Consider the following 12,912-nt stretch of genomic DNA (forward strand, 5'->3'; position numbering starts at 1 on the left):
AGATTGGTATTCACGGCAATCTTTATCGTTGGCTCTCTTCTTATATCTCCAACCGTAGTCAAATAGTAGTGGTTGCTGGATTTAAATCCGACTCTGTTGCTGTTACATCGGGAGTTCCTCAGGGCAGCCTGTTAGGACCGTTACTATTTAATATCTATATCAATGATATTGGTCACTGCTTTTTACACTCGCAGACCATCCTATATGCAGATGACATGAAAATCTTCTCACCTATAAAATCAATCGAAGACTGTCACAAGCTGCAAAAGGATTTACAACGTTTAAACGCGTATGTTAATGCCCATTGTCTGGAAATAAATATATCCAAATGCTTCATCGTACGCTTTACTAGAAACAAAAACATATTTATACACGAATACTCAATTAATCATCAACCTTTATGTACCAAATCAGAAATTAAGGACCTTGATAGTAATATAATAATACTTGATAGTAAACTGAATTTCAATAAACATATTGACCACGTAGTCACTAACGCATCTTCTATGCTGGGTTTCATAATCCGTTCCTGTAAACAATTCAAAGATATTGCTACTTTCAAAACACTGTATTTCTCATACGTTCGTAGTATCTTTGAATACGCATCACAAGTGTGAAACCCAGGCTATGCAATACATAAAAATAGAATTGAAAGTGTTCAAAATAGATTTTTAAGGTACCTTAATTTCCGCTCTTTTCGATCTCATATCAGTAATGCAGACTCTGCAAAGTTCTTCAATATACAGACGTTAACTCTCCGAAGAAATATAGCAGATTCGGTAATGTTATTCAATATTACACACAATTTAATCGATAGTCCTGATCTTCTTCAACGCCTATTATTCCATGTTCCCAATCGCAACAGCAGACAGTCGCTTACTTTTAATCTCCCTCATTGTAAGACGAATTCCAAACAAAACTCATTTATCTACAGATCCACACACTCTTTTAACTTAAATTATTACCATATTGACATATTTTACTCGACTTTACGCGACATAAAACAAAAACTCAATAATCAACAAAACTCAAACTAGAAGTTCATTTCCATATATATTTCCGTCCTTTGCCTCTTAATCCTTATCCTATATTTCCCCCTCCTCCCCCCCACCCTCCTTTATTTTAATATTTTTAATATTTTCTAACTAAACAAGAAATTAATTTAAGAGAACATCTCTATGCCATTGTACACCATTGTAACACCATTAACTATTCATCAGTGGAAAGTTCATAATTGGCATAATTAATAATATTATTATTGTATCATTTTTTAATTAAAGATTTGCTGTCAACTTTTCCAAATAAATAAATAAATAAGTAACGACTGGTGAAAAGTTTTATTTTTGTAATATGTACTTTGAAATGACACCATGTCGGATGTTATTACTAGTTAAATTAAAATAGAAAATAAATAAAATATCTAATGGAGATTAACATTTTTTTATTTATTTTATTATTTGTTCAGCTTCAGCTTTTTGAACACTTATTTCCAATAATCTGGTTTACAGACGGGCTGCTTTTAATTGCTCCCAGGCAATATCCGTCTGTTCTCGGGCAGCCTGCCGAGCAATCTCCGTCTGTTCCCGGGCAGCCTGTCTCTGTTCCTTGGCAATCTTCATTCTAATTTGGTGATATTCTTCATCGTTTTTCATCAAATTTGTGGATCGCTGGCAGCGAATCTCTGCCTCGTCCCGAACCACCTGCCCACTGTCTGAAACAAGACAACATTACAAACCCGATTAGTCAACAATATAAATAATAGGTTTAGGCTTCCTGAGAAGTATAACTTTTCCAGGAAGAGGTTGTATATAGCCTCTCTGTTATGCCCCGTTCAGAAAAGGGCGTTTTTAGTTGAACAATATATCGTTCAGACGTTTCAATTTAATTCGAACCAATATTGTTAATCGAGATGGCGTCAAGTGAATGAGCGAAGAAAGGAGTGTAAGGAGAATATACGATGCAAATGTGAATGGTAGCAGAAGTCGGGGACGCCCGAGGAAGACATGGCACGACCAAGTGAATCAGATACTTGAGTCGGGCCATGTCAAGAGTCAGAACAATAGAAGAGTATGTATGAGACGATGTATGAATGTGAATGAGGCAAGGAGTGTGTGCCAAGACCGAGTTGTTTGGCGGTCCGTCCTCTCTGCCTACCCCTGCGGGGAAACGGCGTGATGGTTGGTTAGTTAGTTAGTTAAGATGGCGTCAAGTGAAGTTATCGCTGCGTGCGTCCCTATGATTTTGGACCTTTTCCGGAACGAACTTCAGAATATGAAAAAGCGTGAAAAATGTCCTATGAGGGCTAGAAAATGGATTATAAGGAGAAACGAATTGAATGCTTCTAAAACTATATTGAGAGAGATGGCGTTAGAAGATACCGAAGGCTATTGCAATCATTTGCGAATTTCGGAAGAACAATGTGATGTACTGTTGTCTAAGATTAAAAAAAAATCCGAAAACAGGACACAGTTATGCGAGCGGCTACTCCGGCAAAAACTAAGTAAATAATTACGCTAAGATACCTGGCGTAATTTGTCTAAGCCTATTTTATTGTAAAATTACTAATGAATCGTGGCAAATAAAAATATGAACATAGTCACCTCTCTTGGGAATCATGCGACGTGTTGGCAGCTGGGGTGTATTTATTTTTATTTATTTATTTATTTATATATATAATTTGTACATTTATTTATAACAATTACAGGTAATAAAGCCTAAGACGTTATAATTGTACCATTTATGCAGTGTATATGCAATGCCAAAAATCTCGCAAATGCGCTATAGGACACAAAAAAAAAATCTAATTTTTTATCTACCGCATTCAAAAAGTACGTAGCTCTCCCTACAGGTGAGTTCATTAATAAATTAGTGCGGCTTGCTCTACTATATAGAAGATTGTGATGACGTCCTCGAGAGTGAGACTCTGGTACAAAAAAATTTAATTGGGCCAGTGTCTCATTATTAGATAAGTGACCGTTTATTAGTTGGAAAAAATATTTAAGCAAAGCAATACCTCTACGTGTCTCTAGGGAGTGGTAATTGGTCATGCCTAATATATAAATCGATGGGTAAAGCCAAGGGTAACGTCCATAGAGCCGCGAGAATAAAAACCTTAAAAAATTTTTATGGACTCTTTAAATGCGTAAAGTGGTATTCTCTCCCTCGGTATTCTTGTCATATCTGAAAATTGAAAATACTTTTTATAATATTTGTATCTCAAATATTACCTTTGATTTAATTTGACAACTAATAATGTATAGACATATTTTATTTTATTTTTATTTTTTTATTTTATTTTATTTATTTGCAAAAACAGTACAAAAACCAATACATTGCAAAAGCGGTAAACAAATTATTGAAGAAAATTTTATACATAAGTATACAGTTAAAACATATGCAAAAGCGGTAAACAAAATATGGAAAAAAAATTATACATAAGTATACAGTTAAAACAAATACAATATTTCGCGCTTAAAGTCGTTGTAGGACATATGGAAAATATCCAAGTTAGCTGGAAGGGAGTTAATTAACCTAGTGAGTCTTCCCAGGGGCATCACCATTGGTAAGTTAGTTCTGGACCTGGGAAGAATTAAAAGCCTGTGTTGGCGGCCTCTCGTGAAATTATCCGGGACATAAAGTCCTATTTTTGACAGAATGTCTGGAATTGATACTAAACCATTCAGAAGCTTGTAAGCCATCATCAATAATGCGACGTCCCGTCTGGAACTAAGGCTGCAGATATTCAGCATTCCCGAGATAAATGCTGTTGGAAACAGCCATGGGTAAAAACCAAACTCTCTCATATAGAGGTATCGTAAAAATTTCTTTTGAATTTTCTCGACCATTAGTACATAGACAGTGTCCTCTGGCCCCCATACCTGAGATCCACTCTCGAGAATGCTACGCACTAAGCTAAAGTAAAGCAGCCTAATGACTGCAAGGTTTGTCAGTTCCTTTGAATTGTGTATGACAAAACCTAACATTCTTGTAGCTGATTTACAGATCTTTTCAATGTGAGCGTGAAATGTTAAGCGAGCGTCATACACAATTCCTAAGTCCTTATAAGTCACCGTATGCTTTAGTGATGTATCTTTCATTTTGTAATTAAAATATACGATCTTTTGTGACCTCGTAAAACACATAACTGAGCATTTTTGGAAGTTGAAACCGAGTTTGCTGTCAATACTCCAGTCAATAATTGCATTTATATCTTCCTGGAGCTTTTTACAGTCTTCTAATGATCTTATTCTTAAGAACAGTTTAATATCATCTGCAAAAAGTAAAAAACGGACGAATTTGATTTTTCCCCGAATATTATTTATAAAAATTAGAAACAATAAGGGTCCTAAATTGGAACCCTGCGGCACACCAGAGTTTGTAGGATACGCGTTAGAGTTAAAACCACCATAGGAAACGAATTGTTCCCTTTTTTTTAAATAGTTAGCAAAGAGTTTAATTAAGTTTTCGGAAAAACCAATTTCTTCAAGCCTACTTAAGAGCACTAAGTGATCAACCTTATCGAAAGCTTTCGCAAAGTCATGGTATGACGTGTCAACTTGCTCATTATTATCGAGCGCTCTCGCCACGTAATCAGTATATGCCATCAAGTTTGTAGTGGTTGATCGGCCACGTCGAAATCCGTGTTGTTGTTCGATCAAGAATGGTTCAACCTTGGCATATACATATTTATGAATAATTATTTCGAATAACTTGGCAGGTGCGGAAAGAATTGCTATAGGACGGTAATTGGTTGCCTGACACTTGTCACCATCTTTATGTAGAGGGGTAACTTTTGACAGCTTCCACAGTTTAGGAAAAATTCCGTTTTTAATCGTAAGATTAAATATATGTAGAAGTGGATTAGACAGTGGTTCAGAACAACCCTTAATGACGAAGGGTGGAATGAAATCAGGGCCAAATGATGTTTTTGGTTTCAATTTTCTTATTGCTAAACTGAAATCCATGTTATTAACGTTTTCTATAGATATGTTTTGAGCTTTTGTCAATCCAATCTGTCCTGGTACGTAAGAATCAAAATCAGCTTTTTCTGGATTATAGACAGATTGGAAATATTTTGCGAAAGCTTCCGGTACGTCAGTTCCTTTGTAAGTACAATCATTCAGAATAATATGATTTAAGAGGCCTCTGTCATTTTTTTTGTCAGAAACATATTTCCAAAATGACTTTGGATCGTGTTTAACATTATTCTCTACCTCCACAATATATTTTTTGTGTGCTATTGAAATGTTATGTTTAATTTTTGTACGATAGGATTTGAATAACTCGTGTTCACTATCCAAACCTGATCGTTTCCACCGTCGATGGTATACAAGCTTCGTCTTTATGTCCCCGATAATCTCACGCGAAAACCATCTAGGATAGTTTTCATTTCGCGGCGCTTTTTTTCTTAGAAAACATTTGTCAAAATACGCGTATAGGGTATCGTAGAAGTACTTAACTGCTTCGTCAACATCGGAGATCTCCAAGATAGCCAGCCAATTGTGGTCACGCAATTGGCTGTACAGCTTCTCAAAGTCTCCTTTGCAGAAATTCCAACCACGAAAGTTATTTTCTGAATGTAAACAACGACTTTTCAACGGTCTGTCATGATCAAGACTAATTTCTGACACAAGTGTCGGGTGATAATTATCTTCTTGAACAAGACAGAAATCGGATTTTTTTGTAAACATACTAAAGTTACTTAATACTAGATCCAAAGTACGATTACATGAGTTAAGTACTGTATTAAACTGCTTCAATTGAAAAAGTTCCATAACATATAAAAGCTCAGTGTTCACTGCACGTGGATTTTGTGAAGAATTAATGTTAAAATCACCAATCACTAAGATTTTTTTATCAACAAGGTAAGTTAAGTTACTAATTAAAGTTTCGAAAAAAGTCGTGTAAATATGCGTTTTTGAACTGGGTGGGATATAAACAGAACAAATAAATAAACATAAGCCTTGAATTGTGACTTTGACCCATAAATTTTCGTCTCCCGTTTCCAGATGGGAAAGTCGTTCGGCTCGCATGTTTTCTTCGTTTAGTAAAGCGAGCAGTAGTCCACCACCTCGTGTTTGTTGAGTGCTTCTGTCTTTTCGGAAAACTGTGTATCTGCTGTCGAAAATTTGCGCGTTAAATATCGAATCGTTTAGCCAAGACTCCGTAATCACGATGAATTTATGTTCTTGGTTAAGAACATTTTCTAGAAATTGATTCATCTTAGACCTGAGTCCTCGCACGTTCTGGTATAGTAGCAGTCATTTTGATTCGGTCGGCTTTTTCGCGTTTTCTTGACCTGAAATGCGTTTATTATAATATCTAAAATGACGGACAACCACTCCTCGGGGCCATAGTTCTTCTTTTAGTAGTAAATCTATGTTCTGCTCGTCGACTCCTATTTTAAAGGATGAGTATTCTTTAGAAAACGCCATAAACTTTTCAGCATTACAGCTGAGAGCTGTATTCGTTTTGACATGGGAAATGACTTCCTCCGTCGTCGTGTCGGGATCTAAGCGTGAAACGATAATAAATTTTTGTTTGGGTATTACTTTAATCTTACTCGAGTCATTGGTTCCTACGACTAAAATTTTGTTTTTATTGCGTAAGGCGGCACTGTATGATAACAATGGGCAGGAGGGCGGCTCGGTGCGGGGGGTTTGCTTGACGTTAACGCCGCTGCTCTCAGCCGGTGTAACCGACTCGGAGGCGGGGGTGTGTGTTGTCAAAGACTCTCTCGTAGAAGACTTAAAATTCTTTTGGAAATATGTTAAATCCCAAAAAGAAAATCAACTTATATACCGAGTATTATGTCATTCGATTGTAAACTATCACAAAATCTACAGGAAACTGTTTATCTGTTTGCTGAGTTTTTTGGTGGTGTATATGTTAGTAAAAGTGTAGACAGTGAGTACTCTTGTTCTAACATGGTTGAGAACCTTGTTATATCTGACTGTACAGTAACTATAGATGACGTTATATCTAAGCTGACGAGTCTCGATTCCCGTAAATCTGCAGGATCCGATAAAGTTCCACCTAGATTCCTAGTAAATTGTATGCATCCATTGTCACATCCCATACATAAGATATTTATGAAGTCACTCTCATCAGGTGTGTTTCCTGTCCTTTGGAAGTTCAGTCATTTGACACCTATTTTCAAAAAAGGAAATAAGAGCGAAGTAACAAATTATAGGCCAATATGCGTAATGTCTTCTTTACCCAAACTTTTCGAAAGCCTAGTACTAGAAAAGTTGATATCTCAATTTAAACGAGTAATCTCACCCCTTCAAGATGGATTTATTAAAGGAAGATCAGATCTTCAGATTTAATATAATACACCAATGATATGGTTAATGCCTTAAACGCATCCATCGTATCAAACTGAGCAGATTATTAGTTTCTGCAAAGGTTCTTATTCAATTAATGGCGCTAATCTTCTTCGAGTTTAACAGATTCGAGATCTCGGTGTCTTATTCCACGAGAGTCTGCAGTTTAACTTACACATCGATAAAACTACAAGCGATGGGATGAGAATGCTCGGTTTTATTTTGAGAATCGGGGCAAAGTTTAAAAATGTGTTAACTTTAAAACATCTATATTGCTCATTAGTACCAAGTTAATTAGAATACAATTCAACAGTATGGTCACCGTACTACAAAGTCCATTCTCATGCCTTACAAAGGTATAAAATAAATTCCTTCGGTACATCAATTTTAAAATAAATATTTCCATCGAATTTATAAATTACAATAACTTACGCACCCAAACCAGACTTCTAGAGAGAAGACTTCTAACTTATATATAGTTTTTATTCAAAATTATCAAATCTCTAATTGAAAGCCCTGAATTATTGGAATTAATTTATATGAATGTACCTGCCAGACAAACTCAAAGCAGACACTTTAAAATATAACAATAACCTCAATACTAACTACTCTTTTTATTCACTAATTCTAAGAATACACCACCGCGCAAACAAACACTGTGAACTTTTTTTTTTTTTTTTTTTTTTTTTTTTTTTTTTTTTTTTTTTTTTTTTTTTTTTTTTTTTTTTTTTATAAATTTAATTTAGATTAAATTTGATAATATTATTATTAAGTTCTGCAAGTGTTTTAGTTTTTTATTATTGTGACAGCTGTTTCGGCTTACAAGGCCATTTTCAAACTGTGGTTAGTCCACATTGAGACGACGTTTTTATACTATTTCAAATGTAAATTTTGAAGGTGCATACATTGATTTATTACTGGTTACACCGATGACATGATCTATTGTTGGTTAAACCAATCTATGTTTTCCCCTCAGTAAATGGTAATGGGTTCTTAATTATTTACTAATGACTTAATTAAGAACCCATTACCAGGACCCATTACCATTACCATTACCAGAACCCATTACCATTTACTGAGGGGAAAACATAGATTGGTTTAACCAACAATAGATCATGTCATCGGTGTAACCAGTAATAAATCAATGTATGCACCTTCAAAATTTACATTTGAAATAGTATAAAAACGTCGTCTCAATGTGGACTAACCACAGTTTGAAAATGGCCTTGTAAGCCGAAACAGCTGTCACAATAATAAAAAACTAAAACACTTGCAGAACTTAATAATAATATTATCAAATTTAATCTAAATTAAATTTATAAAAAAAAAAAATTAAATGGAGTTCTACGAATTAAACACAAAAACAATAAATAAACACTGTGAACTTATTGATGTATTTAGTGTTAATAATTTTTGAGTTTCAAAAGGCAACTAATTTCAGACCTGTTTGCTAGTTATCAACTTATATTATTTATTAGCTTTAAATATGAATGCAACAATATAAATAAAAATTACTAGACATGCATTTTTGTTAAATTCAAAATAATCAGTTACATTATCAAAAACTGACTTACCAAACACAGGCAATTCTGTCGACTGACCAGTCCAAGGTAAGATGTGCTGGGCACAGCGGTATCTGAAACATATACAATATTTTGTTAACATTTCCTCTCGGAATTTCAAATTAAACCAACTTGGTTGTGCCATTATATATCACATAACTTTCTACTAACCATCAGGCGATTCGCAAATAGTGCGATCGCTGTCGTTGCTGAAAATGATTTCGACATTTGTCACCAAGTCCAGCACGCTGTCGATTGGATGATGCTCCTGGGAAGCACTTGGTGACAGTCTGCCCCCTCCCGTCTTGAGCACCAACTTCCTTTTTGTTTTTAGGTTGTCCCAACATTTCTTGAGCTGCGCTTGAGATCGCTAAAAAGGAATTCAATACGGTATTATAATCTAGTATAGGTACTATTACGGAGTGGGAATAACAGAAAATTATGATGGATATATGAATGTGGATGAAACGACGTGATGGTTGGTTGGTATTGTAATTACAAACGATAAATACCTTTCGATTGTCGGCGATCGAGTTAAATTCATCCGTCACCTTGTCCCAAGCATTTTTCTTATCTCCGAGCTGCTGGTGATTTGTGGCAATGGAAGAAATGGCTGGATATTTGCATATCAAATCAACCAAACATTTCTTCTCATTGGGTGTGACCACAATACGCGAATTCATTTTTTAAAAAAACTCACAAAACACGAAACAACGAACTTATGGAGTCTGACAGCGGGTTGATAATATGCAACTCGGCGTAGACATTTAAATCCATAGAGAATAGCATAGATAAACGTACAACTTGTCACAAAACGGGGAGTGTTGTGATTATTATAGCGCAACATCCACAAATTTCGGATGACGTCCCAACTTTATTTCGGCGTAGACATAAGGTACACACCTTGATGAAAAAAGTTCCATGTGTGGATTCTGAATTGAAGCGTTAAAGGTAAGGTTGGTCGATTCTTTCCCTTGAGTAAGGAATACACTTGAGTAAGGCAACCTTGAAAGATCGATTCTGAATACGGGTGTATGACTGTGACATGAGAGAACTGTGACATTCCAGTGATATTGTTATTCCTGTTCTTATAATCTTGCACTTACGGTATCCGTTTTAGGTAAGTATTTTTTTTATTTGTTACCAATTGCAGATAGTGCCAAAACAAATAAAAACGATTTATTCATATTCATGTTATTTTTTATTTCAGCCTTTATTAAAAAAATGGATAACTGGCTCAAAACAGGGCGTTTACAAAGTGGCATAAGTGCTTCATCAAGTTCATCGTCAGCAAATAATGAAAGTATTTCAGAAGAAGCTGTTGATTTATCCGTAATTAAATTATACTTACCTAGCAATAGTAATCATTTAGGCCTAGTTCATGAATCTATTTTGATTGGTGACAACCGTGACAACCCTGACAAATTACTTTAATGTAGTATAACTGACGCATGGGTTTCGACTCTAGCCTTTTAAACAGCAAATGACATCTAATTTTGATATAAATTAATCACGAATCATCCCGAAAAAGGGGTCAAATTCCAGACTGTGCCAAAAGAAGATTTGGGGTGGGACTGTTCTTTTAAGCCAACACCAAACTGCATCTTGCCGTCACATTACTAATGTTTTTATTTCATTCCAGGATATCGTAAATACTGAAGGATATTGTCCTGAGCAGGATAGACAAAATACACCAACGACTAAAGGGGCTGGGCAATCTCAGGACAACACTTCTTCAAAAAAGAGAAAATATGACGAATCTTACTTGTCCTTTGGATTTATTTCTATAGGAATGCTTGAGAATCCGGATGGTCAATGCGTTATCTGCAAACAAAATCATATGAAATAGCTCTCTGGCACCTGCAAAGCTAAAACGACATCTTAATACCAACCACCCGCAATTAAAAGACAAAAGCTTAGACTTTTTTAAAAGATACAAAGATGCACATAAAACCAGTGTGGCTATTTTACATAAATATGTTAAAACTGAGAATGCCACCGAAGCATCATTCCTGTTAAGTTACAGGATTGCTCGTGCTGGCAAACCACACACGATTGCAGAGACTTTAATAAAACCCTGTATGACAGAAATTTTCAAGTGTGTACTTGGCGAAGACGCAGCGAAGAAAGTTGCAGCAGTTCCGAGTTCATATCATATCTGATCCAATCCATAAAATATCTGACCACATTGAAGATGAATTGTTTTGTAGATTGAAAAGTAGTGAAATGTTTGCAATGCAACTCGACAAAAGTACAGATGTCGCTGGACTATCAATACTGCTTGTTTTCGTAAGATACCCCTTCGGGGGATCTATTGAAGAGGATTTGTTTATTTGTGCTCCTTTGGAGACCAACACCACTGGAGAAGAAATTTTCAAAGTCATTGATAATTACATGAATGTACATAATATTCATTTGAACAAATGTGTCGATGTATGTAGCGATGGAGCTGCCGCTTTGACTGGCAAAATAAAAGGTACTGTAACAAGAAATAAGAATGTTGCACCTAAATGCAGCAGCAGTCACTGCGTTTTACATCGACATACCCTTGTCGTAAAAAAATACCACACGAGGTAAAGAAAGTTCTCAATCAAGCCGTACAAATTGTGAATTACGTTAAATCACGTCCGCTCCAATTGAGACTTTTTAAAAAAGTGTGTGAAGATATAGAAAGTCAGCATCAATCACTTCTTCTTCACACGGAAGTAAGATGGATTTCCAAAGGAAAGTATTATCAAGATTGTTTGAATTGCGCAACGAACTAGTGGTATTTTTTTCCAAAGAATCGCTTTCTTCATATTTGAGTGGTCTTGTTCAACTATTGCACGACGAGCAATGAGAGGCGAATGAAACTGGCGTATTTGGCAGACATATTTGATAAACTGAATGTAATTTGCAAGTAACAATAAACGACAAAATCTCTTCTCTTAGAAAGAAACTTGTCTTCTGGATAGAATGTGTTGAACAGAAACAGTACCAATGTTTTACTCTTTTAAACGAGTTTCTGGAAAAAAATGAGTTGCAAGTAACTTCAGATGTTGAAAAATGCATTTACGAACATTTGATGGCCCTCAACAAATCTCTGGAAGAGTATTTTCCTGAAAAAACCTACAGGACATTGACTGGGTACAGAATCCATTCCTAGTTCACAGGACACCGTCGACTCTTACAGCAACAGAAAACGAGGCTTTGATTGATATCATGTGTTCTTCTTCCTTACAACAAAAGTTTAATTCAGAAAAAACTAATCTGGATGAGTTTTGGATTGGACTTAAAAACGAATATCCAGAAGTCGTCGAGAAGGCTATCACAGTTTTGTTACCGTTTGTGACCACTTACCGATGTGAAACTGATTTTTCGGCTTACGCTTAGACAAAAAACAAATACAGAAACATACTGGATGCAGCTCCAGATCTTCGTATTCAGCTGTCTGGCATAAAGCCTGATTTCAATGCTATTTTAACAAAAAAATGTAAAAAGATATTACTCTTCACATTAAATTAAGTTTAACCCAAAACTTTTGATTTTTCTTTTCATGGTAAACATGAAAGTATTCAAACTACAAGTTTATCTTTTTCTTATAAAAATAGGGTTCCGCCTAGAAAAGTATGATCGATAAGGGTTCCGGGGCGAAAAAAAATTGGGAAACGCTGCTCTAGAGAATCAATGTAGGTATATAAAAATAAAAATTTAAAAGAGAGTTGAGAAACTAAAACAAGTAAAAATAAAATAAAAAGATGTAAAGAAAGGTTATAAGCAGATTTTTAATTAACAATGGTAAACACATAAATTTACTGTAATACATATATATATATATATATATATATATATATATATATATATATATATATATATATATATAGTTATATATAAAATAAAATACAGGGTAGTTCGAAAAACGAAATTTAAGAAAAGCAAGTTTAATGACTGTTAATTAGCATATTTTTGCTTTCATCTCTCCCCAAGATCAGAAGCCAATTATTTACCAGATTTCGGAGAATGTTAGCACTTTTTGATTTCCATGC

At 35.1% G+C, this 12,912-nt stretch overlaps 1 protein-coding gene across 2 annotated transcripts; it reads right to left on the reverse strand.

Moving 5' to 3' along the window:
* Positions 1-3,124: 3,124 nt before the first annotated feature.
* LOC149414441 (uncharacterized) lies at positions 3,125-9,577 on the reverse strand. 2 transcript variants are annotated; one of them, XM_089643844.1, is made up of 4 exons: positions 9,400-9,577; positions 9,059-9,257; positions 8,900-8,961; positions 3,125-3,180 (listed from the first exon to the last, which is right to left on the reverse strand). In XM_089643844.1, exons 1-4 carry the CDS (start codon positions 9,568-9,570, stop codon positions 3,175-3,177), a joined length of 438 nt encoding a protein of 145 aa, XP_089499970.1. In that variant the 5' UTR covers positions 9,571-9,577; the 3' UTR covers positions 3,125-3,174. The 2 variants fall into 2 exon arrangements, with proteins under 2 accessions (XP_089499970.1, XP_089499969.1); XM_089643843.1 differs by lacking the exon at positions 3,125-3,180 and having other exon boundaries at positions 8,751-8,961.
* Positions 9,578-12,912: the final 3,335 nt, after the last annotated feature.

Source organism: Hesperophylax consimilis, chromosome 20 (genome assembly GCF_061612785.1).
Source record: "Hesperophylax consimilis isolate HC1 chromosome 20, BYU_Hcon_1.0, whole genome shotgun sequence".
Classification (NCBI taxonomy): domain Eukaryota; kingdom Metazoa; phylum Arthropoda; class Insecta; order Trichoptera; family Limnephilidae; genus Hesperophylax; species Hesperophylax consimilis.